Genomic DNA, 27,922 nt, shown 5'->3' on the forward strand with positions numbered 1-27,922 from the left:
CACATTGTAGGATTTTTAATGAATTTATTTGCAAATTATGGTGGATAATGAGTATTTGGTCACCTACAAACAAGCAAGATTTCTGGCTCTCACAGACCTGTCACTTCTTCTTTAAGAAGATCGTCCGGCGCTGCCAGAGTCGCCCGTCCATCCGGCGCTGCCAGGGTCGTCCGGCGCTGCCAGAGTCGCCCGCCCGTCCGGCGCTGCCAGAGTCGCCCGCCAGTCCGGCGCTGCCAGAGTCGCCCGCCAGTCCGGCACTGCCAGAGTCGCCCGCCAGTCCGGCGCTGCCAGAGTCGCCCGCCAGTCCGGCGCTGCCAGAGTTGCCCGCCAGTCCGGCGCTGCCAGTGTCTTCTGCCAGAGTCTTCTGCCAGAGCATGTCCGGCGCTGCCAGAGTCGCCCTTCACTCCGGCAGTGCCAGAGTCGCCCTTCACTCCGGCAGAGCCAGAGTCGCCCGCCAGTCCGGCGCTGCCAGGGTCGCCCACCAGTCCGGCGCTGCCAGAGTCGCCCTTCACTCCGGCAGTGCCAGAGTCGCCCTTCACTCCGGCAGAGCCAGAGTCGCCCGCCAGTCCGGCACTGCCAGGGTCGCGCACCAGTCCGGCGCTGCCAGAGTCACCCTTCACTCCGGCAGTGCCAGAGTCGCCCGCCCATCCGGCGCTGCAAGGGTCGTCCGGCGATGCCAGAGTCGCCTGCCCGTCCACCATAATTTGCAAATAAATTTATTAAAAATCCTACAATGTGATTTTCTGGATTTTTTTTCTAATTTTGTCTGTCATAGTTGAAGTGTACCTATGATGAAAATTACAGGCCTCTCTCATATTTTTAAGTGGGAGAACTTGCACAATTGGTGGCTGACTAATTACTTTTTTGCCCCACTGTAACATACTGTAGATATGTAACACAAGTGGAATCCCAGGGTTGATAGAATTCTGATCTAAGGATCTTAGTTGTCTAGGAACTGGTTGATACAATTGTAACAAGGAACAGGGTATAATTCACTTCAGACATGTCTGTTTCTCTTTAGCACCCACTACACTCTGTTACCATGTAATAACATAGCACACAAATTTTGTTAAAAATGTTGCAACATGAATAATTTCAGAGATTTGCGGGGTCAGTTTGTTTTGATGAGCCTGTCTGGAGCGTGTGCCAGAATGATACAAGACTTGAATTCACTCCAATCCCCTTCCATTGCCCGAAAAGAGACCATTCTAGTAAAACAACAGCAAATAAGGACACCTCAGTGCTCCAGGACATTTTTTTTTTACCCAGACGGTAGTGGGTTTTGGTGTCATTTCAGTAAAGTGCACTTCAGAATATTTTCCCACATTACACCTCTTCAGAAACCCCTGGTTCTGTCAGGAGGCGCCCCCTGCGGCTACTTGACTGTGTTGAGAGGTTGGCTGAGACCTCCCACTGTAACCTAAGAGATTATTCATCAGTAATTTATCCCTCTGTCTATCTATCATTCACCTCAGCCTTGCCCTCCTGATGAGGACATGGTTTGAATAATAAGGTAGCTGAGAGAGAGAGAGAGAGAGAGAGAGAGAGAGAGAGAGGGAGAGGGAGGGTGCTACTTTCCTGGTTCACTTGAAGGGTAGGATAGGAATTTACCTGTATTGACATACCTCTTCCACTCCTCTCTCTTACTTTCTCTCTCTCTCTCCCTCTCCCCACCTCTCTCCAGCTCCCTCCCCCCTCCTCCCCTTCTCTCCCTCTCTAGGCTCAGGTGTGGATCTTGGTCCATCTGTGAGTATAAAAGTTTGGAAGAGGTCTTCAGCGGTTCAGTCCATCATTTCCTTTCTCATTGAGAGGTCTTCTGTCAATGAGAGGCTCAAAGGGTCGACACCTCTCCTCTACCCAGAGCCACTCAGTCTATCTAACCCTTGGCATGTGACCGGCCTCACAGTGTGACACACCTGGCACTTCTTCTCTGACCCTGTGCCGTCTGCTCAGCACCTGACTGCCTGGCGCCGCGTCCGTGACACACCTGGGTACGTCTAATCCAGTGGTTTCATTAGTTAGCTAATGCTATTTTATGCAGGTGCTGATTTTTTTTATGCAGGTGCATCAAACTGTCAAAAATGTTAAATATGCAAAAATGAGTGTCAATAGACCAAACTAGCTAATTTAACTAATGTGCTATACAGGCTCTTATGATTGGTGCAATTACACAGAGTGAACCAGATCCTATCCTACAGGTCCTCTTGCCGTGGGCGAGCTCTGAAACCACTAACTACCCACTCTCTGCCAGTGGATAGGGGATGTGATTAAGGTGTATTTGATGTCCCATTCACACAAGTCCCCTTCTTTGAGTCAGGTAAAGAAAGAGAGAAGGAGAGAGAGACAGAAGTGGTGACTTCAGCAGTACAGTAGCTAGGCCTTTGGAACTTGTTGTGACAGGTTTCCTTCCATGTATCTCGTAGCGCTCTGCTGGGCTGCCGTGGTTTGGCTGAGGGCCAGACAGAAAGAGAGAAAAAGAGAGAGACACAGTTAAAGAAGAGAGAGAATGAGGATGAGATTAATGCTCTGAAGGCTGGAACCAGCCCTTCAGCTCTGCTTCCTACTACCACACTCTTCTGACTCAATATCACATCAACAGTATTCTTCAACAGACGAATCGAATCGTTCTGCTGGAAAGTGTTCAAAGTGTATAGGCTAAGCCAAGTGAATTTAATAAATTCTTCTTCTTCATCAGACTGGACTGGAATGATTGATTGACTCTACGAGATTTAAAGAAGATACTGTGGCCTACTGTATAAGGCAGAACAAGATTGTTGTCGAGTCAAAGAGGGTGAGTTGAGCATCTCTAAATGGTCAAGAATGTGAAAAGGTTGGAAACTTTTGAGCAAGTATGGCGAACCTGTGACATGCCTGTGAAATTGCATTGAAAAACCTCATGTATAGCATGTTAAGGCCCACAAGGAGGGGACCTTGTGTGGTGGTTGTGTGTTTGCTGGGGTGACACTAGTGTCAAAAGAAAAGCTGTGTCGTTGAACAAAGATGAGTCTTGTCTTCTTACCTGCATCTCTGATGTTTAACGGTTGAAAGGACACCGACTAATGACTTTAAACATGCTTTAGTGGCCCACTGGCCCTGTGTCAGCAACAATGAACTGAGTAACTATCCCTACTGTATGATGAACTAATTCATGATAAAATATTTAACAGATTTCAGTCATTACTGTCATCCAAGCATCTGTGATTTTCAAATATATGGATTAGGTGTTGTAGAGCCAAATGCTAAGTGATAAGCTCTTGTAAGCAAATATATGGATCATGTCGGGGTTAGGGATATATTAACCTCCACTCCCAGGCTGTGCTACCGATGGTGAGGTGAAAGCCTGTGACAGAGGCTAGGGTTATATAGCATAACAAAGTTAGAGACAAGGTAATCTAGGTCAGAGGGAGGCGCAGAGACAATCAGATAATCTAGAGAAGTCCTGAGAGGTTAGAATTGTTAGCATGACAGCTGTCAATAAATCTCCAAGGGGGAAAGGTTATAATGACATCTTTACGACAGATGAATGACAGGTTTCATAATGACATAATGACATGGTGCCTGGGAACTGAAGGTTTCTGTAGTTTACAGAGAATAAACAGACTTCTTATTTTGAAACACTTACATAACATTAATCTTGAGCCGTAAAATGTAATTGGCAGGAAATGTTATGGATGCTTTTTTTAGCGGTGACAATAAGAAATAACCAAAGGTAAGAATACAAACATAAAGCAAATAGCTCAGAAGAATAAACATTTTCGCATCCTGAAGTGAGGGACATCAAGGAGATTAACATTCAAAAGCTTTGATCATCACAGGAGTTTACAGGCTGTTTATACACAGGACAGGAGTTTACAGGCTGTTTATACACAGGCTAGGAGTTTACAGGCTGTTTATACACAGGACAGGAGTTTACAGGCTGTTTATACACAAGACAGGAGTTTACAGGCTGTTTATACACAGGACAGGAGTTTACAGGTTGTTTATACACAGGACAGGAGTTTACAGGTTGTTTATACACAGGACAGGAGTTTACAGGTTGTTTATACACAGGACAGGAGTTTACAGGCTGTTTATACACAGGACAGGAGTTTACAGGCTGTTTATACACAGGACAGGAGTTTACAGGCTGTTTATACACAGGACAGGAGTTTACAGGTTGTTTATACACAGGACAGGAGTTTACAGGCTGTTTATACACAGGACAGGAGTTTACAGGCTGTTTATATACAGGACAGGAGTTTACAGGCTGTTTATACACAGGACAGGAGTTTACAGGTTGTTTATACACAGGACAGGAGTTTACAGGCTGTTTATACACAGGACAGGAGTTTACATGCTGTTTATACACAGGACAGGAGTTTACAGGTTGTTTATACACAGGACAGGAGTTTACAGGCTGTTTATACACAGGACAGGAGTTTACAGGTTGTTTATACACAGGACAGGAGTTTACAGGCTGTTTATACACAGGACAGGAGTTTACAGGCTGTTTATACACAAGACAGGAGTTTACAGGCTGTTTATACACAGGACAGGAGTTTACAGGTTGTTTATACACAGGACAGGAGTTTACAGGTTGTTTATACACAGGACAGGAGTTTACAGGTTGTTTATACACAGGACAGGAGTTTACAGGCTGTTTATACACAGGATAGGAGTTTACAGGTTGTTTATACACAGGACAGGAGTTTACAGGTTGTTTATACACAGGACAGGAGTTTACAGGTTGTTAATACACAGGACAGGAGTTTACAGGTTGTTTATACACAGGACAGGAGTTTACAGGTTGTTTATACACAGGACAGGAGTTTACAGGTTGTTTATACACAGGACAGGAGTTTACAGGTTGTTTATACACAGGACAGGAGTTTACAGGCTGTTTATACACAGGATAGGAGTTTACAGGTTGTTTATACACAGGACAGGAGTTTACAGGTTGTTTATACACAGGACAGGAGTTTACAGGTTGTTTATACACAGGACAGGAGTTTACAGGTTGTTTATACACAGGACAGGAGTTTACAGGCTGTTTATACACAGGACAGGAGTTTATAGGTTTTTGTTCCAGTCTTTCACTAACACCTCATTCAGCTTATTGTGGTCTAAATTGTAGATGATGAATAGTTGGGGTCAGGAATAAAATCCTGCGCACAGTGGCAGAAATCACGCATGTCTGTATTTTACAATGACCGTCATATATTACCATGAGCTGACAATTTTGCATGATAGAGAACAATGTGTGGATCTACTTCTAACATAGTAATGTTGCACACTGCTGAATAAATTCCTGACTAAAGTCCTGTGATAGGGTGATTTTCCTGATGGACAGGAGGTTCCCAAGTTCTTTCCATCTGTCTGGGTGATGGGGTGGGATGTGCTTCAACCTGAGGAAAATAGAGCAGAAACATAAGGCCAAGGGAGGATACATTAACCTCACTGCTCAAATTTCAGTGCTGGTTCAAGTTGCTGAGAACCACAACTACCTTTTTTAATGTGCAATTGCTTTGTAAACAGTGTTACATATTCATAAGCTTGGTCAAGTTCTCACCGATTTACTGTTAATTTATCATATCATTATTCCACATACATTTTCTTTATATGCAATGGTGAAACACAAGGGAGGGCAAAGTGACAAGAAGAAAGTTATCTAGCTAGCTAACGTTAGGTAAACAGACACTACATGTCTGACTGATCACGTAAGAATGCACAAATAACTTGGCTGTCTAGCAAGCCTAGATTGAACTGGAACATTTTCTCCCAAGCGGGGACTTCAGTCCGCCATTCATTCAGAAGTTTTTGTCATTTTCGCTGTGTCGCAAGGTGTTATGGGATAGCCTCCCTGGCGAAAAGAACAAAAAAGTATGCTTCCATGTGTACTTTGTTTTCCAGACCTCCCAAGTACGCTTATAGAACATCCGGTAAACTTAGCACATACTTGTCTTTTCACGTTCTTATGTTTGCAACCGCACTTGAAAATGACAGTTGATTTCCGTACTTGCTATACGTTCTAGATAGAACACAAGTATGCATTTTGGAACACTGCCAGTGTTTGTTTGACTAAATAATAGTCAAACAAAGACCTAACAGGAGCACTGTGATTTGCATATATTACTGTATCACATGGTTGACAACAGCCCAGCCAGCACATTCACATGCAGGCATAAGAGACTGTGCAGAGAGGAGAGGCTCTGGGATTATGTTTTAGCCCGGTTTCATGAGCCTACCCAATGGTGTGTTTCAATAATGACATTAATTCAGTGATAGGGTTTACCCAGGAAAAACTTCCCCAAAAGGACTAATTCATGGTAAACAGGTTGGAGGAACACCCTGCATACATATTTTGTATGTAATGCATATCTAAATTCCTCAAGAAAGGCATATAGTTAAGGGGCAGGAAACAGTAGCCCCAGTATTTGCAGGCTTAGGTTCCAGCACAGCTCTAACACACCTGATACAACAGATCAACTAATCATGATCTTCAATTTAAACGTGTAGTAGTTGAAACAGTTGTGTTAGCGTTGAGTCAGAAGTTGCCCACCCATGTCTTACTGTCTGTGACATGACATATAGGAGCATAGAGATATTGCACAGAAGCTTATAACGTCTGTGATGGAGGATTTCGGATGTCAACAGGTCACAAAACTGTAAGTAAAGTGAACAAGGGTTAAGTCCCTAGTATTTGTTCTTTGAGATAATATTCGTTTTCTCCCCTCATCTCACTGCTGGCACTCTGGGCTTTAGTTATAACAACACAGGAACCGACAGAGCAAAGGAGAATAAAAGAAGGAGATGAAAATAAGTACTTCCTAATTACATGATGGATGAAAGTGAAAAGGTAGACGTTCTTGGTCCATTAGAACTGCCAATCAAATGGTGTAAAGGTGAGGGTTAGTTATGGCAACACCTCAGGACTGGGACCACTGAAACATGCTCAGAAACAAGCACACCTGGGTTCAAATACTATTTAAAACCTTTGAAATACATTGAGCGTTTGCTCTAGCTTGCCTTGAGTGCCAGATGGGTGGGTTTTGCAGTATTGGAACTATTCTATTGGTCCATTAAACCAGGCATACTCAATCAAAAACAAATAAAGTACCCGTAATTATGTCAAATACTATTTGAACCCAGGTCTTGTCAGAAACCAACACACCATTCAGCTTTAGAAAAGCTTTAAAGAGGAACTGGACACTTAGAGGAAAACCAACACCACTAAACATTGGTGTATCAAATTATTCACATATATCTTTTTGTCTTTAAATCAGATGGGAACCATTCATTCATACATTTTGGCTTGTAAATTGTGGGAATATCCCCAGGACAAACTGTGGACATTTTAATATCTGATTTTTAAATTGGTAGTTTTCTGTAGAGTTATGATAACATGGCAGAGTTGGCAGACTGGTGTCATTCCTTTTCCCACATCAACTCACAGACAATGGCAGCGTTTGTTCATCTGAACGGCACATACATTTGTCAGTATTAGCTTCTGGTTGTGGGGAGCATTATCAATACACAGTTCCTAGAGTTAAATCATTTTGACATTAAGGTTAATTCTGTAGATGTATTGCAGTATATTGGTTAGTTCCCAACGAATGACCCTGCTGTTTTTAGTTTTATTTTATTTTATTTGACCATTTAAAAAAACAAGCACACATAAAACTTGAAAAAGCCATACATGCACATGAGGTGAATGTGAAAGTGTACTTGTCACATGGTAAGTACACTTCACCTATGCCATGAAGGTCCAGCCCTTTTGTCAGAGGTCACAGTGCACACACAAACAGGGATGTCACACTATAGTCCTCAACCTCCCACAGATCCCGCTCCACCTTGAATGTAGTTAATCTTCTATGGCCAAAGAAATGACAGCACAGTGTTTTTTTCTCTTGATCAACCATTCTTCCTCGTCAGTGCAACTCCAAATGGCCAATCAGAGGTTTGTGTCAAGCAGGGCAAAGGAGCAGTTGCTGCAACAGAACAAAGGCTGTCTCAACTCTGACATTTCACTTCCTTTTTTACTTTTGTATTGAATCTCTCTCTCTCTCTCGCGCGCTCTACTTCTCTAAAACAGGTCACCATCAATAATGGCTGACCCTGGCCGTGACCCTGGACCTGACACCACTCACGAGGGTGTCTCAGGGGGAGTTGGGATATGCAAAACACACACACACACACACACACACACACACACACACACACACACACACACACACACACACACACACACACACACACACACACACACACACACACACACAAGGGTCTTGATTTCCCCCTTCAACCCAACTCAGCAATAGCTGGTTGTGAGTGATCTAATCTTCACGGTTTGTTGCCCATTTTAATGAGCTTTGAGGTGTGTGTGTGTGTGTGTGTGTGTGTGTGTGCGTCTGTGCGTGCATTGATGTGTATAAGTGTGTGTATGAGGTCACGCTTCTTGGAACCTCTGCCACATGTCTCACACCTCTGCTGGGATCTGATAACAGAACTGTAAACTGATGAAGATGGAAAAGCACCTTGCCAGTGCCATAGAGCCAACTTACAGTTGAAGTCAGAAGTTTACATACACTTAGGTTGGAGTCATTAACTTGTTTTTCAACCACTCCACAAATTTCTTGTTAAGAAACTATAGTTTTGGCAAGTCGGTTAAGACATCTACTTTGTGCATGACACAAGTAATTTTTCCAACAATTGTTTACAGACAGATTATTTCACTTATAATTCACTGTATCACAATTCCAGTGGGTCAGAAGTTTACATACACAGACTGTGCCTTTAAACAGCTTGGAAAATACCAGAACACGATGTCATGGCTTTAGACGCTTCTGATAGGCTAATTGACATCATTTGAGTCAATTGGAGGTGTACCTGTGGATGTATTTCAAGGCCTACCTTCAAACTCAGTGCCTCCTTGCTTGACATCATGGGAAAATCAAAAGAAATCAGCCAACACCTCAGAAGAAAATTGTAGACCTCCACAAGTCTGGTTCATCCTTGGGAGCAATTTCCAAATGCCAGAAGGTACCACGTTCATCTGTGCAAACAATAGTAAATAAGTATAAACACCATGGGACCACGCAGCCATCATACTGCTCAGGAAGGAGAAGGGTTCTGTCTCTTAGAGATTAACGTACTTTGGTGCGAAAAGTGCCAATCAATCCCAGAACAACGGCAAAGGTCCTTGTGAAGAGGCTGGAGGAAACAGGTACAGAAGTATCTATATCCACAGTAAAACAAGTCCTATATCGACATAACCTGAAAGGCCGCTCAGCAAGGAAGAAGCCACTGCTCCAAAACTGCCATAAAAAAAGCCAGACTACGGTTTGCAACTGCACATGGGGACAAAGATCATACTTTTTGGAGAAATATCCTCTGGTCTGATGAAACCAACATAGGACTGTTTGGCCATAATGACCATCGTTATGTTTGGAGGAAAAAGGGGGAGGCTTGCAAGCCGAAGAACACCATCCCAACCATGAAGCACAGGGGTGGCAGCATCATGTTGTGGGGGTTCTTTGCTGCAGGAGGGACTGGTGCACTTCACAAAATAGATGTGAAGTGAGGCAGGAAAATTATGTGGATATATTGAAGCAACATCTCAAGACATCAGTCAGGAAGTTAAAGCTTGGTCGTAAATGACCCCAAGCATACTTCCAAAGTTGTGGCAAAATGGCTTGAGGATAACAAAGTCAAGGTATTGGAGTGGCCATCACAAAGCCCTTGACCTCAATCCTATAGAAAAATTGTGGGCAGAACTGAAAAATCGTGTGTGAGCAAGGAGGCCTGCAAACCTGACTCAGTTACACCAGCTCTGTCAGGAGGAATGGGCCAAAATTCACCCAACTTATTGTGGGAAGCTTGTGGAAGGCTAACCGAAACATTTGACCCAAGTTAAACAATTTAAAGGCAATGCTACCGAATACTAATTGAGTGTATGTAAACTTCTGACCCACTGGGAATGTGATGAAATAAATTAAACTTGAAATAAATAATTCTCTCTACTATTATTCTGACATTTCACATTCTTAAAATAATGTGGTGATCCTAACTGATCTAAGACAGGGAATTTTTACTAGGATTAAATATCAGGAAGTGTGAAAAACTGAGTTTAAATGTATTTGTGTCTGTAAACAGTTGTTGGAAACATTACTTGTGTCATGCACAAAGTAGATGTCCTAACCGACTTGCCAAAACTATAGTTTGTTAACAAGTCATTTGTGGAGTGGTTGAAAAACAAGTTTAATTGACTCCAACCTAAGTGTATGTGAACTTCTGACTTCAACAGTAGTTTTGCGAGCCAATGCTAACTAGCTAAGTAGAAAAATGGCTTAATTGCTAGAATCTCACAGTATCCCTTAAACCTAGTCCTAGACTAAATGTTTCTCCATTTAAAGTGCTTCTTAGTCAAAGATTAGGCTTAATCTGTGCCTGGGCTACTTTTTCATCGAGCCTGCAGTACCCATAACTGTACACTAAAAGATCACATATTGTATAGCCCCTAGTCTGTTAACAATGATAACTCAGAGATGCCCAGAAGACCGCTGAGATGTTACACTGGGGTTAAATGCTGTAGCCTACCTGAAAGGTACATTCATACTATGAATGACACAGACTATGAAAGATACAATAAGGATATGATGTAACGCATGGATGGCACTGGCAAGCGTCAACCACACACAGATTAATCATGCAAGCCACTGTGCATACAGTACATGTCATGAACCTGTGAAAGCTAGGCATGACACATTTACAATTCCAAATAACATAGATTAAAAAAACACAGGAAATGCGATTGTGACTCATAACACACATTCAACTACACTGAGTGTACAAAACATGGACAAGAGCACCATGGTATGTTGCTCTTTCCATGACCAGGTGAATCCAGGTGAAAGCCATGATCCCCTTTTGATGTCACCTGTTAAATCCACTTCAATCAGTGTAGACGATTAAAGAAGGATTTTTAAGCCTTGGGACAATTGAGACATGGATGTGCAAGACAAAATATTTAAGTGCCTTTGAACAGTAGGTGCCAGGTGCACCAGTTTGAGTGTGTCAAGAACTGCAACGCTGCTGGGTTTTTCATACTCAACAGTTTTCCATGTTTATCAAGAATGTTCCACCATCCAAAGGACATCCAGCCAACATGACACAGCTGTGGGAAGCATTGGAGTCAACATGGGCCAGCATCCCTGTGGATCGCTTTCGACACCTTGTAGAGTCCATGCCCTGACAAATTGAGGCTGTCTGAGGGCAAATGGGGGTGCAACTCAATATTAGGAAGGTGTTCCTAATATTTTATAACCTCAGTGTATACCACGCCCCAAACTCAAACACGTTTCTTTTCTTCCCAGGTGCAGATTTCCTCATAGGCACATCATCATGTCTACAGAATCTACCAGCTCCACGTGTACTCACAGTGCCAACAGGTCCCTGACAACGACACCAGCCCCTCAGATCTCCTCCCTACGCACCTGTGAGCCTCCAGGGTCCTCCCTCCAGCAGATGGTGCACTCACAGGTACCAGAATCCACTGAAAACGGTTTATTTTACAGTTTCACCTAGAAATACACTCCCTCCATTTTGATTCAGCCCAAAGCCATGCATGCTTTACCCATCTCATCTCCTTTCCTGCACCTGCATTAGGCTGCTGTTCCTCCAGAGGTAATTCCAGAATCCACATTGTGATCTTAGTGCATAAGCCCATAGCTGTTTGACTAACCAGACCTCGGTTCAAGTAGTATTTTTTGGTTCCATTGGTTGCTTTTCATTGGTCATTTTCATTGTGACAGATAAAGTATATTTTTTAAAGTGAATACTATTTGAACCCAGGTCTGCTTGCAACATGGAGATTGTTTTTAAGTGAATCTAAAAGGATTTATAAACTGGGTGGTTTGAGCCCTGAATGCTGATTGGCTGACAGCCGTGGTATATCAGACCGTATACCACTGGTAACGTTGGTAACCAGTTTATAATAGCAGTAAGACACCTCGGGGGTTTATGATATATGGACAATATACCACGGCTAAGGGCTGCATCCACGCACTCGCGTTGCATTGTGCCTAAGAACAGTCCTTAGCCGTGGTATATTGGCCATATACCACACATCCTCGGGCCTTATTGCTTAAGTCAACTACAGTGCCTTGCGAAAGTATTCAGCCCCCTTGAACTTTGCGACCTTTTGCCACATTTCAGGCTTCAAACATAAAGATATAAAACTGTATTTTTTTGTGAAGAATCAACAACAAGTGGGACACAATCATGAAGTGGAACGACATTAATTGGATATTTCAAACTTTTTTAACAAATCAAAAACTGAAAAATTGGGCGTGCAAAATTATTCAGCCCCTTTACTTTCAGTGCAGCAAACTCTCTCCAGAAGTTCAGTGAGGATCTCTGAATGATCCAATGTTGACCTAAATGACTAATGATGATAAATACAATCCACCTGTGTGTAATCAAGTCTCCGTATAAATGCACCTGCACTGTGATAGTCTCAGAGGTCCGTTAAAAGCGCAGAGAGCATCATGAAGAACAAGGAACACACCAGGCAGGTCCGAGATACTGTTGTGAAGAAGTTTAAAGCCGGATTTGGATACAAAAAGATTTCCCAAGCTTTAAACATCCCAAGGAGCACTGTGCAAGCGATAATATTGAAATGGAAGGAGTATCAGACCACTGCAAATCTACCAAGACCTGGCCGTCCCTCTAAACTTTCAGCTCATACAAGGAGAAGACTGATCAGAGATGCAGCCAAGAGGCCCATGATCACGCTGGATGAACTGCAGAGATCTACAGCTGAGGTGGGAGACTCTGTCCATAGGACAACAATCAGTCGTATATTGCACAAATCTGGCCTTTATGGAAGAGTGGCAAGAAGAAAGCCATTTCTTAAAGATATCCATAAAAAGTGTTGTTTAAGGTTTGCCACAAGCCACCTGGGAGACACACCAAACATGTGGAAGAAGGTGCTCTGGTCAGATGAAACCAAAATTGAACTGTTTGGCAACAATGCAAGACGTTATGTTTGGCGTAAAAGCAACACAGCTGAACACACCATCCCGACTGTTAAACATGGTGGTGGCAGCATCATGGTTTGGGCCTGCTTTTCTTCAGCAGGGACAGGGAAGATGGTTAAAATTGATGGGAAGATGGATGGAGCCAAATACAGGACCATTCTGGAAGAAAACCTGATGGAGTCTGCAAAAGACCTGAGACTGGGACGGAGATTTGTCTTCCAACAAGACAATGATCCAAAACATAAAGCAAAATCTACAATGGAATGGTTCAAAAATAAACATATCCAGGTGTTAGAATGGCCAAGTCAAAGTCCAGACCTGAATCCAATCGAGAATCTGTGGAAAGAACTGAAAACTGCTGTTCACAAATGCTCTCCATCCAACCTCACTGAGCTCGAGCTGTTTTGCAAGGAGGAATGGGAAAACATTTCAGTCTCTCGATGTGCAAAACTGATAGAGACATACCCCAAGAGACTTACAGCTGTAATCGCAGCAAAAGGTGGCGCTACAAAGTATTAACTTAAGGGGGCTGAATAATTTTGCACGCCCAATTTTCAGTTTTTGATTTGTTAAAAAAGTTTGAAATATCCAATAAATGTCGTTCCACTTCATGATTGTGTCCCACTTGTTGTTGATTCTTCACAAAAAAATACAGTTTTATATCTTTATGTTTGAAGCCTGAAATGTGGCAAAAGGTCGCAAAGTTCAAGGGGGCCGAATACTTCGCAAGGCACTGTATCTACTTATCACATACACAAGACCTTTTCAAGGACAAGATGCCCTGGAGGAAATGTGTTAAGTTTTATCCTGACATTAATCACGTTCCTCTTCTTTTGGACTAATGAATTACCCACCCCTGGGGCAGCAATGTGCCAGTAAATACTGGAGATCTCTATCTATAAGGAGATGTAAATACCCCCCCCCCCCCCCGCCAAAACAGGCATGTTGTGTTTAAACCCAAATTATATCTGCGTCCCAAATAGCGCCCTATAGGATGTCATTTGGGATACAGGCAATGCCAGGAGATAAAATGCATGTGTTTCTTGTCTATTTCCTTGCATTGTTTCATGATTGCAGATGCCAGCCAGGAGATTCTGGATGTTGCTAAATAACCAGCTAACAATTTGTATATTAATCTCTCCTCAGTGTGATGACAGCAGTTCTGTGTCATTTACCACTGCCCAGCGTGAGAAAGAAAGCGCCACCTACAGACAGAGAAATGCCGCTGCAGAGACCTGCAGGAGGCACAGCATTGATGGAGCCATGGTAACACAGAGTCAAAGGTCAAACTTAGGGTCAGTGTCAGCTGACCGCTTCCACCCCTACCGTCGTCAGTTCAGCAACGGTGGGGTTGCCACGGGTTGGTTGGCCCCTGGTCCCCCTGGGTCTCATCCCTTCATCAGTCTCGGAGAGGTGGAGTCTCCAGATAGTTTCACAGACACATCTACCAGTGAGGAACAGACATGCTGGGATACATACAACGGGAGTTTCCAAGCTTCCAGACTGATGGTATGATACAGTGATATTCATACTCTAAATGGCTATTAATTCATGGTACACGCTAACAGCTGAACTGTAGTACCATACCCAAATGTACATGGCCATTGAGGAGAGCATTTCGCTACACTCGCATTAACATCTGCTAACCATGTGTATGTGACAAATAACATTTGATTTGATTTGATCACAATGCTGCCAATGAGTTTCCTCAGATTTCATTACTTGTATAATGCATTTATATTCATTCATTCCCTTCATTCAACACAGCAGGGCTCCCAGCACTCTTACCCAGAACCACTGGCTGCACCCAAGGAACCTTCCTGCTTCCTGTCCCAAGGCCATGCCTCCTACAGCCCCCTAGCCCCACTGCAGCAGGTGAGTGGGCAGGACCAAAGTACAGGGGGAGGGGTTAACTTAAGGGGGAGGTTCTTAGAGGAGCTTAACTCAATAGGGTGGTTTAGGTAGGCTATAGAGCGCAATAGTAATGGTGTCTTTTTGTAGGCACTAACGGAGGGGATTTTGTAGGGTTTTTGGATAAACACAGAAAATAAGGTCTATGGTAACACGGGTTTAGGAGATCTTATGGTATATGTTTTGTTCTATGAGAGAATCTTAATCTGCTAACGTAAAAATATTGAATTTTGATGCATTTATGTAATCAAAACAAGCACACAAAGCACTTAAAGGCTTCATAATTCATAAATGTCCGGTTAACTGACTAATATTCTCTCAAAGAACAAAACTCATTTATATTTTTTAGGTCTACAAACTGTTGGTTTGGGTGGAATGTTGGTGCTGTATAGGTTGGTTGACACAGAAACTACCAACGGTACTGCATATCTTTTCAAGAGTTAGGGCCCTTGAAAAGATAACTTGTCAAACTCCTTGCCAAGGAAAACAACACTTTGCCAACAGGGCTTGGTTATATCATACCGTGAACTTGTAACAGTATAGGGTTGGCAGAACACAGCTGTGCGGTTTGGAAAAACCTCACTGTGTACTCACTTTGTTACTAAAGTAATACAAGTTCTGCTGTAACAATGTGTGTATGTATGTGTTTGTGTTCTCTCTAGTTCTCACCAGGTGTGTATTCTACCAGTGGACAATCCAAAAGTTCTCAGTACTCTCTCCAGTGCCTCTCCACTCCAACCCATCAGGACAGTAGCATGCAGTCCCTCTTCCCCAAGCCCATCTACTCATACAGGTGAACACGCTACTTCGATACTCCATACATGTTCATAATCACAATCTATTACCAATCCGTACAATCAGGTTTTGGAATTTGGCGTAACATTAATTATATATTAAAGACCTTATTTAATCAAGACCGTATTCAATCAAGACCTTATTCAATCAAGACCTTATTCAATCAAGACCTTATTCAATCAAGACCTTATTCAATCAAGACTGTATTCAATCAAGACCTTATTTAATCAAGACCTTATTCAATCAAGACCTTATTTAATCAAGACCTTATTCAATCAAGACCTTATTCAATGAAGACTGTATTCAATCAAGACCTTATTTAATCAAGACCTTATTCAATCAAGACCTTATTTAATCAAGACCTTATTCAATCAAGACCTTATTCAATCAAGACCGTATTCAATCAAGACCTTATTTAATCAAGACCTTATTCAATCAAGACCTTATTCAATCAAGACCTTATTCAATCAAGACCTTATTCAATCAAGACCTTATTTAATCAAGACCTTATTCAATCAAGACTGTATTCAATCAAGACCTTATTTAATCAAGACCTTATTCAATCAAGACCTTATTTAATCAAGACCTTATTCAATCAAGACCTTATTTAATCAAGACCTTATTCAATCAAGACCTTATTTAATCAAGACCTTATTTAATCAAGACCTTATTTAATCAAGACCTTATTCAATCAAGACCTTATTTAATCAATACCTTATTCAATCAAGACCTTATTCAATCAAGACCTTATTTAATCAATACCTTATTCAATCAAGACCTTATTCAATCAAGACCTTATTCAATCAAGACCTTATTTAATCAAGACCTTATTCAATCAAGACCTTATTTAATCAAGACCTTATTCAATCAAGACCTTATTCAATCAAGACCTTATTCAATCAAGACCTTATTTAATCAAGACCTTATTTAATCAAGACCTTATTCAATCAAGACCTTATTCAATCAAGACCTTATTTAATCAAGACCTTATTTAATCAAGACCTTATTCAATCAAGACCTTATTTAATCAAGACCTTATTTAATCAAGACCTTATTCAATCAAGACCTTATTTAATCAAGACCTTATTCAATCAAGACCTTATTTAATCAAGACCTTATTTAATCAAGACCTTATTTAATCAAGACCTTATTCAATCAAGACCTTATTTAATCAAGACCTTATTTAATCAAGACCTTATTCAATCAAGACCTTATTCAATCAAGACCTTATTTAATCAAGACCTTATTTAATCAAGACCTTATTCAATCAAGACCTTATTTAATCAAGACCTTATTCAATCAAGACCTTATTTAATCAAGACCTTATTCAATCAAGACCTTATTTAATCAAGACCTTATTTAATCAAGACCTTATTCAATCAAGACCTTATTCAATCAAGACCTTATTCAATCAAGACCTTATTTAATCAAGACCTTATTCAATCAAGACCTTATTCAATCAATACCTTATTCAATCAAGACCTTATTTAATCAAGACCTTATTCAATCAAGACCTTATTTAATCAATACCTTATTCAATCAAGACCTTATTTAATCAAGAACTTATTTAATCAAGACCTTATTCAATCAAACCCATTTCTCAATATTGATTACTCCTCTTTCTCTGCCTGTTTGAAGTCATGTTTACAGGGCGAAACAAAAATCAGTTGAACTGTAAGCATGTCAGTTCTTTAATAACCCCTAAAACCAGTTTACCAGTTTAGATTGAAAGGGAACCAAAGTATATACTGTATATTTGGTGTATGGAGGGGGTGTAATGTGTGAGGTGGATGGAGGGAGTGTGAGGTGTGAGGTGGATGGAGGCGGTGTGAGGTGTGAGGTGGATGGAGGGGGTGTAAGGTGTGAGGTGTGAGGTGGATGGAGGGGGTGTAAGGTGTGAGGTGGATGGAGGGGGTGTAAGGTGTGAGGTGGATGGAAGGGGTGTGAGGTGTGAGGTGGATGGAGGGGGTGTAAGGTGTAAGGTGTGAGGTGGATGGAGGGGGTGTAAGGAGTGAGATGGATGGAGGGGGTGTAAGGTGTGAGGTGAATGGGAGGTGTGAGGTGTGAGGTGTGCGGCATGAGGTGTGAGGTGGATGTAGGGGTGTGAGGTGTGATTTGGATGGGGGGGTGCGGTGTGAGGTGTGAGGTGGATGGGGGCTGTGTGAGGTGTAAGGTGGATGAGGGGTGTGTCAGGTATGAGGTGTGTGTGAGGTGGATTGGGTGTGTGTGAGGTGTGAGGTGGATGGGGTGTGCGTGAGGTGTAAGGTGGATGAGAAGTGTGTGTGAGGTGTGAGATGGATGGAGTGTGTGTGAGGTGGATGGAGGCTGTGTGAGGTGTGAGGTGTGAGGTGTGAGGTGTGAGGTGTGAGATGGATGGAGTGTGTGTGAGGTGGATGGAGGCTGTGTGAGGTGTGAGGTGGATGGGGGGGTGTGAGGTGTGCAGCGTGTGCGGCGTGAGGTGTGAGGTGGAGGGGGGGTGCGGTGTGAGGTGTGAGGTGTGAGGTGGATGGGGCCTGTGTGAGGTGTGAGGTGGATGGGGGGTGTGCGGTGTGAGGTGTGAGGTGGATGGGGGCTGTGTGAGGTGTGAGGTGGATTGGGTGAATGGGAGGTGTGAGGTGGATGTAGGGGTGTGAGGTGAGAGTTGGATGGGGGGGTGTGAGGTGTGAGGTGGATGGGGGCTGTGTGAGGTGTGAGGTGGATGGGGTGTGTGTGAGATGTGAGGTTGATGAGATGTGTGTGTGAGATGTGAGGTGGATGGTGTGTGTGTGAGGTGGATGAGGTGTGTGAGGTGTGAGGTGTGAGGTGGATGGGGGGTGTGCGGTGTGAGGTGTGAGGTGGATGGGGGCTGTGTGAGGTGTGAGGTGGATTGGGTGAATGGGAGGTGTGAGGTGGATGTAGGGGTGTGAGGTGTGAGTTGGATGGGGGGGTGTGAGGTGTGAGGTGGATGGGGGCTGTGTGAGGTGTGAGGTGGATGGGGTGTGTGTGAGATGTGAGGTTGATGAGATGTGTGTGTGAGATGTGAGGTGGATGGTGTGTGTGTGAGGTGGATGAGGTGTGTGAGGTGTGAGGTGTGAGGTGGATGGGGGGTGTGTGCGGTGTGAGATGGATGGGGTGTGTGTGAGGTGTGCGGTGGATGGAGGGGTGTGAGGTGTGAGTTGGATGGAGAGGTGTGAGGTGTAAGTTGGATGGGGGGTGTGCGGTGTGAGGTGTGAGGTGGATGGGGTGTGTGCATCAGATGTGAGGTGGATGGGGGGGTGTGAGGTGTGCAGCGTGTGCGGCGTGAGGTGTGAGGTGGATGGGGGCTGTGTGAGGTGTGAGGTGTGAGGTGTGAGATGGATGGGGGGTGTGCGGTGTGAGGTGTGAGGTGGATGGGGGCTGTGTGAGGTGTGAGGTGGATGTAGGGGTGTGAGGTGTGAGTTGGATGGGGGGGGGTGAGAGGTGTGAGGTGGATGTAGGGGTGTGAGGTGTGAGTTGGATGGGGGGGTGTGAGGAGTGAGGTGGATGGGGGCTGTGTGAGGTGTGAGGTGGATGGGGGCTGTGTGAGGTGTGAGGTGGATGGGGTGTGTGTGAGGTGTGAGGTTGATGAGATGTGTGTGTGAGATGTGAGGTGGATGGTGTGTGTGTGAGGTGGATGAGGTGTGTGAGGTGTGAGGTGTGAGGTGGATGGGGGGTGTGTGCGGTGTGAGATGGATGGGGTGTGTGTGAGGTGTGTGGTGGATGGAGGGGTGTGAGGTGTGAGTTGGATGGAGGGGTGTGAGGTGTAAGTTGGATGGGGGGTGTGCGGTGTGAGGTGTGAGGTGTGCGGTGTGAGGTGTGAGGTGGATGGGGTGTGTGTATAAGATGTGAGGTGGATTGGGTGTGTGTGAGGTGTGAGGTGTGCGGCGTGAGTTGTGAGGTGGATGGAGGGGTGTGAGGTGTGAGTTGGATGGGGGGGGTGCGGTGTGAGGTGTGAGGTGGATAAGTGGTGTGTGAGGTGGATGGGGTGTGTGTGAGGTGTGAGGTTGATTGTGTGTGTGTGTGTGTGTGTGTGTGTGTGTGTGTGTGTGTGTGTGTGTGTGTGTGTGTGTGTGTGTGTGTGTGTGTGGTGGATGAGGTGTGTATAAGATGTGAGGTGGATTGGGTGTGTGTGAGGTGTGAGGTGTTGGGTGAATGGGAGGTGTGAGGTGTGAGATGGATGGGGTGTGTGTGAGGTGGATGAGGTGTGTGAGGTGTGAGGTGGATGGGGGGTGTGTGCGGTGTGAGATGGATGGGGTGTGTGTGAGGTGTGTGGTGGATGGAGGGGTGTGAGGTGTGAGTTGGATGGAGGGGTGTGAGGTGTAAGTTGGATGGGGGGTGTGCGGTGTGAGGTGTGAGGTGTGAGGTGTGAGGTGGATGGGGTGTGCGTATAAGATGTGAGGTGGATTGGGTGTGTGTGAGGTGTGCGGTGGATGGAGGGGTGTGAGGTGTGAGTTGGATGGAGGGGTGTGAGGTGTAAGTTGGATGGGGGGTGTGCGGTGTGAGGTGTGAGGTGTGCGGTGTGAGGTGTGAGGTGGATGGGGTGTGTATATAAGATGTGAGGTGGATTGGGTGTGTGTGAGGTGTGAGGTGTGCGGTGTGAGGTGTGAGGTGGGTAAGTGGTGTGTGAGGTGTGAGGTTGATTGTGTGTGTGTGTGTGTGTGTGTGTGTGTGTGTGTTTGTGTGGTGGATGAGGTGTGTGTGAGGTGTAAGGTGGATGAGGTGTGTGAGGTGTGAGGTGGATGGGGGGGTGTGAGGTGGCTAAGGTGTCTGTATAAGATGTCAGGTGGATTGGGTGTGTGTGAGGTGTGAGGTGGATAAGTGGTGTGTGAGGTGTGAGGTTGATTGTGTGTGTGTGTGTGTGTGTGTGTGTGTTTGTGTGGTGGATGAGGTGTGTGTGAGGTGTAAGGTGGATGAGGTGTGTGAGGTGTGAGGTGGATGGGGGGGTGTGAGGTGGCTAAGGTGTCTGTATAAGATGTCAGGTGGATTGGGTGTGTGTGAGGTGTGAGGTGTTGGGTGAATGGGAGGTGTGAGGTGTGTGGCGTGAGGTCTGAGGTGGATGGAAGGGTGTGAGGTGTGAGTTGGATGGGGGATGTGCGGTGTGAGGTGGATGGTGTGTGTGTGTGTGTGTGTGTGTGTGAGGTGTGAGGTGGATAAGTGGTGTGTGAGGTATGAGGTGTGTGTGAGGTGTGAGGTGGATGGGGTGTGTGTGAGGTGTGAGGTTGATTGTGTGTGTGTGTGTGTGTGTGTGTGTGTGTGTGTGTGTGTGTGTGTGTGTGTGTGTGTGTGTGTGTGTGTGTGTGTGTGGTGGATGAGGTGTGTGTGAGGTGTAAGGTGGATAAAGTGTGTGAGGTGTGAGGTGGATGGGGTGTGCGTGAGGTGTAAGGTGGATGAGATGTGTGTATGAGATGTGAGGTGGATGGAGTGTGTGTGAGGTGGATGGAGTGTGTGTGAGGTGTGAGGTGTGGGATGAATGGGAGGTGTGAGGTGTGTGATTGATGAGGGGTGTATGAGGTGTGCGGCGTGAGATGTGAGGTGGATGGGGGTGTGAGGTGTGAGGTGGGTGGAGTGTGTTTGTGTGAGGTGTGAGGTGAGAGGTGGATGGAGTGTGTATGAGGTGGTTGAGATGTGTGTGTGAGGTGTGAGGTGGATGGAGTGTGTGTGAGGTGTGAGGGGTGTGTGTAAGGTGTGAGATGGATGGGGTGTGCGTGAGGTGTAAGGTGGATGAGATGTGTGTATGAGATGTGAGGTGGATGGAGTGTGTGTGAGGTGGATGGAGTGTGTGAGGTGTGAGGTGTGGGGTGAATGGGAGGTGTGAGGTGTGTGGTTGATGAGGGGTGTGTGAGGTGTGCGGCATGAGATGTGAGGTGGATGGGGGTGTGAGGTGTGAGGTGGGTGGAGTGTGTTTGTGTGAGGTGTGAGGTGAGAGGTGGATGGAGTGTCTATGAGGTGGTTGAGATGTGTGTGTGAGGTGTGAGGTGGATGGAGTGTGTGTGAGGTGTGAGGGGTGTGTGTTAGGTGTGAGGTGGATGAGATGTGTGTGAGGTGTGACGTGGATGAGATGTGTGTGTGTGTGTGTGTGAGGTGAATAAGGTGTGTGTGAGTTGTGAGGTGGATGGTGTGTGTGTGGGGTGGATGGGGTGTGTGTGAGGTGGATGGAGTGTGTGTGAGGTGGATGGAGTGTGTGTGTGAGGTAGCCCATACCCAAGCTCTACACTGGTTCCACATACATTAGCACTGCCTCTTATTCAAATTCACTACTAAGACCATTTGTGCTTGAATTACATTCATTTTACTTCTAGACGCACCCATCCCGTTAGCGGGATCATTTTCGTCAACATCCGCTGAATTGCAGAGCGCCAAATTCAAATTAAATTACTAAAAATATTTAATTTTCATGAAATCACAAGTTTAATATAGCAAAACACAGCTTAGCTTGTTGTTAATCCACCTGGCATGTCAGATTTCAAAAAAGCTTTTAGAGAAAGCATACCAAGCGTTTATGTTAGGACATCTCTCTCAGCAGACAAAACATTACAAACAGCTAGCAGCAAAGTAGATTGGTCACGAAAGTCAGAAAAGCAATAAAATGAATTGCTTACCTTTGATGATCTTCGGATGTTTGCACTCACGATATTCCCAGTTACACAATAAATGTTCCTTTTGTTCCATAAAGATTATTTTTATATCCAAAATACCTCCATTTGGTTGGCGCTTTATGTTCAGAAATCCACAGGCTCGAGCGGTCACGACGGGGTAGACGAAAATTCCAAATAGTATCCGTAAAGTTCGTAGAAACATGTCAAATGTTTTCATAATCAATTCTAAGGTTGTTTTTACAATATATAATCGATAATATTTCAACCGGACAGTAGCTTCTTCAATAGGAGAGAGAGAGAAAATGTCTGCTCCACTCTGTTGGCGCATGCAAAACGCTGTTGGCACCCTGCCATCCAATGACGCAATGTGATCTTTCTCGATCATTTTTCAAAATAAAAGCCTGAAACTATGTCTAAAGACTGTTCACACCATGTGGAAGGAATCTGGTTGATATTCCTTTAAATGGAGGGAAGGCATGCAATGGAACAGAGAGCTTTCAGGAAAAACAGCACTTCCTGGTTGGATTTTCCTCAGGTTTTCGCCTGCAATATCAGTTCTGTTATACTCACAGACAATACTTTGACAGTTTTGGAAACTTTAGGGTGTTTTCGATCCTAATCTGACAATTATATGCATATTCTAGATTCTGGGCCTGAGAAATAGGCAGTTTCATTTGGGTACGTTTTTCATCCAAACAAAATACTGCCCCCTACACTCAAGAGGTTTTAATGTAATTTCTATCTACCATACTTATTTTCTGACGTTTTCCTCAGCGGCTGAGTTAATATGATAATAACAACCTGTTTCCTTTTATTGTTTTGTGGATGTCATCATGGATCCTTGTCATGAATGATGTACATTAGAATCATAGCTATCTGTCCCCATAGGAGAACCCTTTTTGGTTCCAGGTAAAACCCTTTTTGGTTCCAGGTAGAACTCTTTCTACAGACGGTTCTACATGGAACCCAAAAGGGTTCTCCTATGGGGACAGTCGATGAACCCTTTTGGAACCCTACTGTATATGTAATGAATAAACAACACTGTGATGTTAAATAATATAATATATGTTATCATATGCAATAATAATATAATATGGACTACATTTGATTGACTACACTGACTACAATGTTTGTCTTCAATCTGTAGCATTCTGATCTTCATGGCTCTGAGGAACAGTAAGACAGGGAGTCTCCCGGTTAGTGAGATCTACAGGTTCATGACCGAACACTTCCCCTACTTCAAGGTACAGCAGGAGGACATTATGGCTTCTCGCTGACACAACAGTCATCTCTGTCTTCATAACGCTTTCATTATTTTCATCCTATGTATTTTATCTGTGAAATGTCACAGGCAGAGTTGTTATAACCATTGCTATACATCCTTGTATGAACTTTGCATCACCTAACTTTCCTAAACGAATGAATACAAGGACACACAAGTGACATGCATTGGGCTTAACCACACTTGTAAAGTAAATTCCTTGTATTTACATGTGGTTTGAAAGACTCAATCACTGAGAGATCAACGCCTGCTGATCTTCAATCCTCTCATATCTGGCGATAAGCCCTTTATAGTAGGACATGGAGAGGGAGAGAGAGAGAAACCATATATTTTCTTTAGAGGCTCCATAGATGAATGATGAATGATACTATAATAGTGTATATAGATCCAACTGTGTGCCAAAGCAGAAGCAGCCTTTGCCGTAGACTAGCCTCGTCCCCAGCCATTTGTTAGGCATCATCAACCCCTACCTATTCTATAGAGAATTCAGGCGTGGCCTCTAGGACCTAGTCAAAAATAGTGCACTAGGGAACAGGGTGCTATTTGGGACTCAGACTGTGTTTATCGAGGCTAGCCGTGGGCCACCCCGGCTGATACCCGTTAGGGCTTGATCAGTGTCTTCCCATCCATCAAGATGCTTATAGACCCATGAAGTGGTTGGCTGTTTGTTGGCTTTCAGTCTGGCTGGCTATCTGGCCTGCTGTCTGTCTGTCTGTCTGTCTGTCTGGCTGGCTGGCTGGCTGGCTGGTTGGCTGGCTGGCTGTCTGGCTGGCTCTCTGTATGTCTGGCTGTCTGTCTGTCTGGCGTAGGAAGAGGAGGAATGTACAACGTGGCACTGCAGCAGCTTTGGCTCCTCTTCAGCCAAACATACTGTAGAACCTATGACTGAGAGCCTGCCTCTGGGGTGTGTGTGTGTGTGTGTGTTTGTGTGCGTGTGTGCGTGTGTGCGTGTGTGTGTGTGTGTGTGTGCAATGTGGCCCTACCCCTGCTTTGGTTCCTCTTGACTTTTGACTTGATTTTGAAGTATTTTAACCCCTATTTCGGTAAAAAGCTGAGGGTTGGGGCTGGACAGAGCTATGGATGCAGAGACTGACCATCCATGACATCACATTATATTTTTAAGCTGTATATTGTTTATTTGCATTGAATGTTTACAAACAGTGGAGTAAAACAAGCGGATATGTTGGGTTCTGAACTAACTTCTAAGCTATATTCTTCAAGGATGAATGGGTAAATATCATTAATTGGAATGTCAAAAAATGGATGCATCAATCGCAGATAGCCCCTTTAAGAAATTCATAAATATGTTAAATATACTTCAATGCAATACCTTGATTATTTACATATACTACTGTATAGTTTGGTTAGTATGGTATAGTATAGTTACCTTGATTATTTACATATACTACTGTATAGTTTGGTTAGTATAGTATAGTATAGTTACCTTGATTATTTACATATACTACTGTATAGTTTGGTTAGTATAGTATAGTATAGTTACCTTGATTATTTACATATACTACTGTATAGTTTGTGGCTATAAACATTGAACAATTAAAAATTGGAGAGGAAAAATATCCCATGGAAAATTTAAATACTGTTACTGTACATTTCTCCTCTCCTTTCTGTCTCTCAGACGGCTCCAGATGGATGGAAGAACTCGGTCCGCCACAATCTGTCTCTGAATAAGTGCTTTGAGAAGGTGGAGAATAAGATTGGCAACTCTTCCCGTAAGGGCTGCCTGTGGGCCCTCAACCCAGCCAAGATAGAGAAGATGCAGGAGGAGCTACACAAGTGGCGCCGCAAAGACCCCCTCACTGTCCGCAAGAGCATGGCCAGGCCAGGTAGGTGGTCTATTCATCAAGACCAGGACTCCTCTTAGACCTGGCCCATGTTTTATTTGCACTTCCTCAAAGTTCAGATGCCAGTGTTTTAATGGACTGTAAGCTTGGCAATCCTCAGGTCCGTCATGGCATAAATGACACCCTAAATAAGATGGTTCCATGTTACTCAGAACGATTCAAGTACAGCTTGTGTTGTTACAGACAGGGCATGTTACCTTGGAGACCGAGCAACACCAGTGTTCTGGTGATTATATCCACTCAGCCTTTTTGGCAGCTGTTACCAGAGATAAATGTAAGGTCATCTCAATTTACCCATCTCTCTCTCTCTCTCTCTCTCTCTCTCTTTCTCACTCTCTCTCTCTCTCTCTCTCTCTCTCTCTCTGTTTTCTCAGAGGACCTGGATCGCCTGTTGGGGGAAAGACCAGGGAATCTGAAATCTTTACCTTTTTACCACCAGACCCCACTGGCAAGATCCACCACAAACTACAACCCTACCCCTTCCTCCTTCACTTCATCCCAGCCTCCAGAGCCCTGTCGTCCTCTCCAACGTCCCCTCTACCCCCACGTCCCCCCTTCCACCCTGACAGTCAACCAGCACCCCCGCTACATGTCCCCCACCACCCCCCACCCCTTCTCCTTCTACTCCCCCTGCGGACAGCAGCCTCCATCAGGTATCCCTCCCAATGTGGGTACCTTGGGTTCCCCTTTGGCGGGGCAGACACCCTCCAACTGTAGCGCCACCATACAGGCAGAGTATAAATTTGGGCCCAGGAGCATGCAGGAGCTACAGCTAGAGGGAGATGCTAGTAACGATATCGACACGCTCAACCCCAGCTTGACTGACCTGCAGCTCCACGGTGAGTGAGTGAGAGAGAGTGAGAGAGTGAGAGTGAGAGAGAGTGAGAGAAAGTGAGAGAGAGTGAGAGAGAAAGAGAGAGAGAGAAAGAACCATATTCAGGAATTCTTTTTATACAATCTTCAACAAGATTAGCAACCCTGTTCACTCTCTTCTCAGGTTACTTGTGGGAGGAGCTGAGAGAGGACAGCCTGGCTCCTGATTCGCTGGTAGCAATCAGTCCCTCCTCGTCCCCCTCATCTTCCCAGCCAACACACTTCCTCCTGGGGTCAAGTCTGAGGAGCACCTGTCCTGTCAACCAGACATCAGAGTTGATCTCTGTCGGGCTGGGGAAGGAGGAGGAAGAAGATGAGGGGGAGATGGACGGAGGATGTGGAGGTCCATCAGACCTACATATTAATGGACAGTACCACACAGCCTACACAGGTGTGGAGAGTTTAGCTGGTTACCTCACTTCCATGGGGAACACCCCCATACCTTTGCTTTGAAGACCAGGAATAGACTGGGGTTGTGAAGGTCAAGACTTATCACAATGTAGCAATGAAACAGTGACAATATTGTGCACAGTTTGATCACAATCAAACATCATATTTTGCTTTGCTTTGAACCTGCAGAGCTCGTTGGTTCAATTAGTCTACAATTAGCCTGAATGAAATCTGTGAGCGAGTAGGGGTTCAGGTTTTATCACAATTGCGTTAACAATATGTTTTTATTCATGTCATTGACTGTGGCTGGGTCAAATTCAAAACTTGACATTCATGAGAATGAATGGATCCAAAAGCTCATGACACTGTTCAGTGATTAGGAGTAGAGTGCAGTACCACCTAACTTCACACAAGATGGCAGCAGAGAGCTGTAGTGACTTATTTAATGGAACTTTAGAGTTGTTGATAGAAATACAGCGCTGGTGACATTTCTTCCTTATTCTACACTACAGAGAAGCATATCTGTTCTACACAACATATTTCTATGTTGAACATTTTGTGAAGTACCTTTCTCCTGAATAAGCCCCCTGGTGTGATATGTTCCCGCTTTTTCAATTTGCATTTTATTCAGTTTATGGTGACAAGAGATGATTCAAGCCATCTGGATTTTAGCTCAAAGCTAATGAATGTAATTACAAAATTTGTCTTAGCATAATTTCTGATACGAAACAGGGAACACAATCACTGTTAACTCAATTAATTTTCTTTCTAGAAATAGTTTTCAAAGCTTTCTAGCTAAATTACCATTGAGGATGGAAGTCAATCTCAAGGCAGAGCCAGACAATTGTTCTCAGACCTCCCTCTAGTTCCTGTAAGTCCTATCTAATAATTTAGCTTCCATAAATATGAAAGTGAACAAGGTGACATCACCTTACCAGGAACAAGTTTTGAGAGTGTGTTTTAGTCATAGCATGTGTGAAAGGGCCCTTTTTCTTGTATGGAACAACTGAGTATATAGTAAACTGTCTTTGATTTATAGCTCTTGAACTGATTCATGATTTGATATTCTAGTCTAGACAATTTGTTCTGCATCTATCTAATTTCTGTCCATCACAAATCTATCCAGACATTGTAAAACAACCTTCAATATAATTGGCTGTTCCCACATATTGTAGCTGGTGTCATTGTTTTACCATCTTG

General features: G+C 44.2%; 1 protein-coding gene across 2 annotated transcripts; it reads left to right on the forward strand.

Moving 5' to 3' along the window:
- Window positions 1-1,585: 1,585 nt before the first annotated feature.
- LOC110503351 (forkhead box protein N4-like) lies at window positions 1,586-27,889 on the forward strand. Of its 2 annotated transcripts, XM_090218464.1 has the most exons (10): window positions 1,586-1,991; window positions 2,696-2,791; window positions 11,352-11,517; window positions 14,163-14,525; window positions 14,784-14,891; window positions 15,590-15,720; window positions 23,463-23,559; window positions 25,234-25,441; window positions 25,834-26,298; window positions 26,457-27,889. In XM_090218464.1, exons 3-10 carry the CDS (start codon window positions 11,380-11,382, stop codon window positions 26,783-26,785), a joined length of 1,839 nt encoding a protein of 612 aa, XP_090074590.1. In that variant the 5' UTR covers window positions 1,586-1,991; window positions 2,696-2,791; window positions 11,352-11,379; the 3' UTR covers window positions 26,786-27,889. The 2 variants fall into 2 exon arrangements, with proteins under 2 accessions (XP_090074590.1, XP_021437391.3); XM_021581716.3 differs by lacking the exon at window positions 1,586-1,991 and having other exon boundaries at window positions 2,487-2,791.
- The last annotated feature ends 33 nt before the right edge of the window (window positions 27,890-27,922 follow it).

Source organism: Oncorhynchus mykiss, chromosome 24 (assembly GCF_057628025.1).
Source record: "Oncorhynchus mykiss isolate SJ-2025 chromosome 24, ASM5762802v1, whole genome shotgun sequence".
In the NCBI taxonomy this organism is placed as follows: Eukaryota; Metazoa; Chordata; class Actinopteri; order Salmoniformes; family Salmonidae; genus Oncorhynchus; species Oncorhynchus mykiss.

Bases quoted from the DNA above. Each gene is read 5' to 3' on its own strand.
- LOC110503351 (XM_090218464.1), top strand. From the start codon at position 11,380: ATGTCTACAGAATCTACCAGCTCCACGTGTACTCACAGTGCCAACAGG. The intron at 14,526-14,783 runs GTATGATACAGT...CATTCAACACAG, and splicing joins TCCAAGCTTCCAGACTGATG to CAGGGCTCCCAGCACTCTTA. The intron at 14,892-15,589 runs GTGAGTGGGCAG...TGTTCTCTCTAG, and splicing joins CCCTAGCCCCACTGCAGCAG to TTCTCACCAGGTGTGTATTC.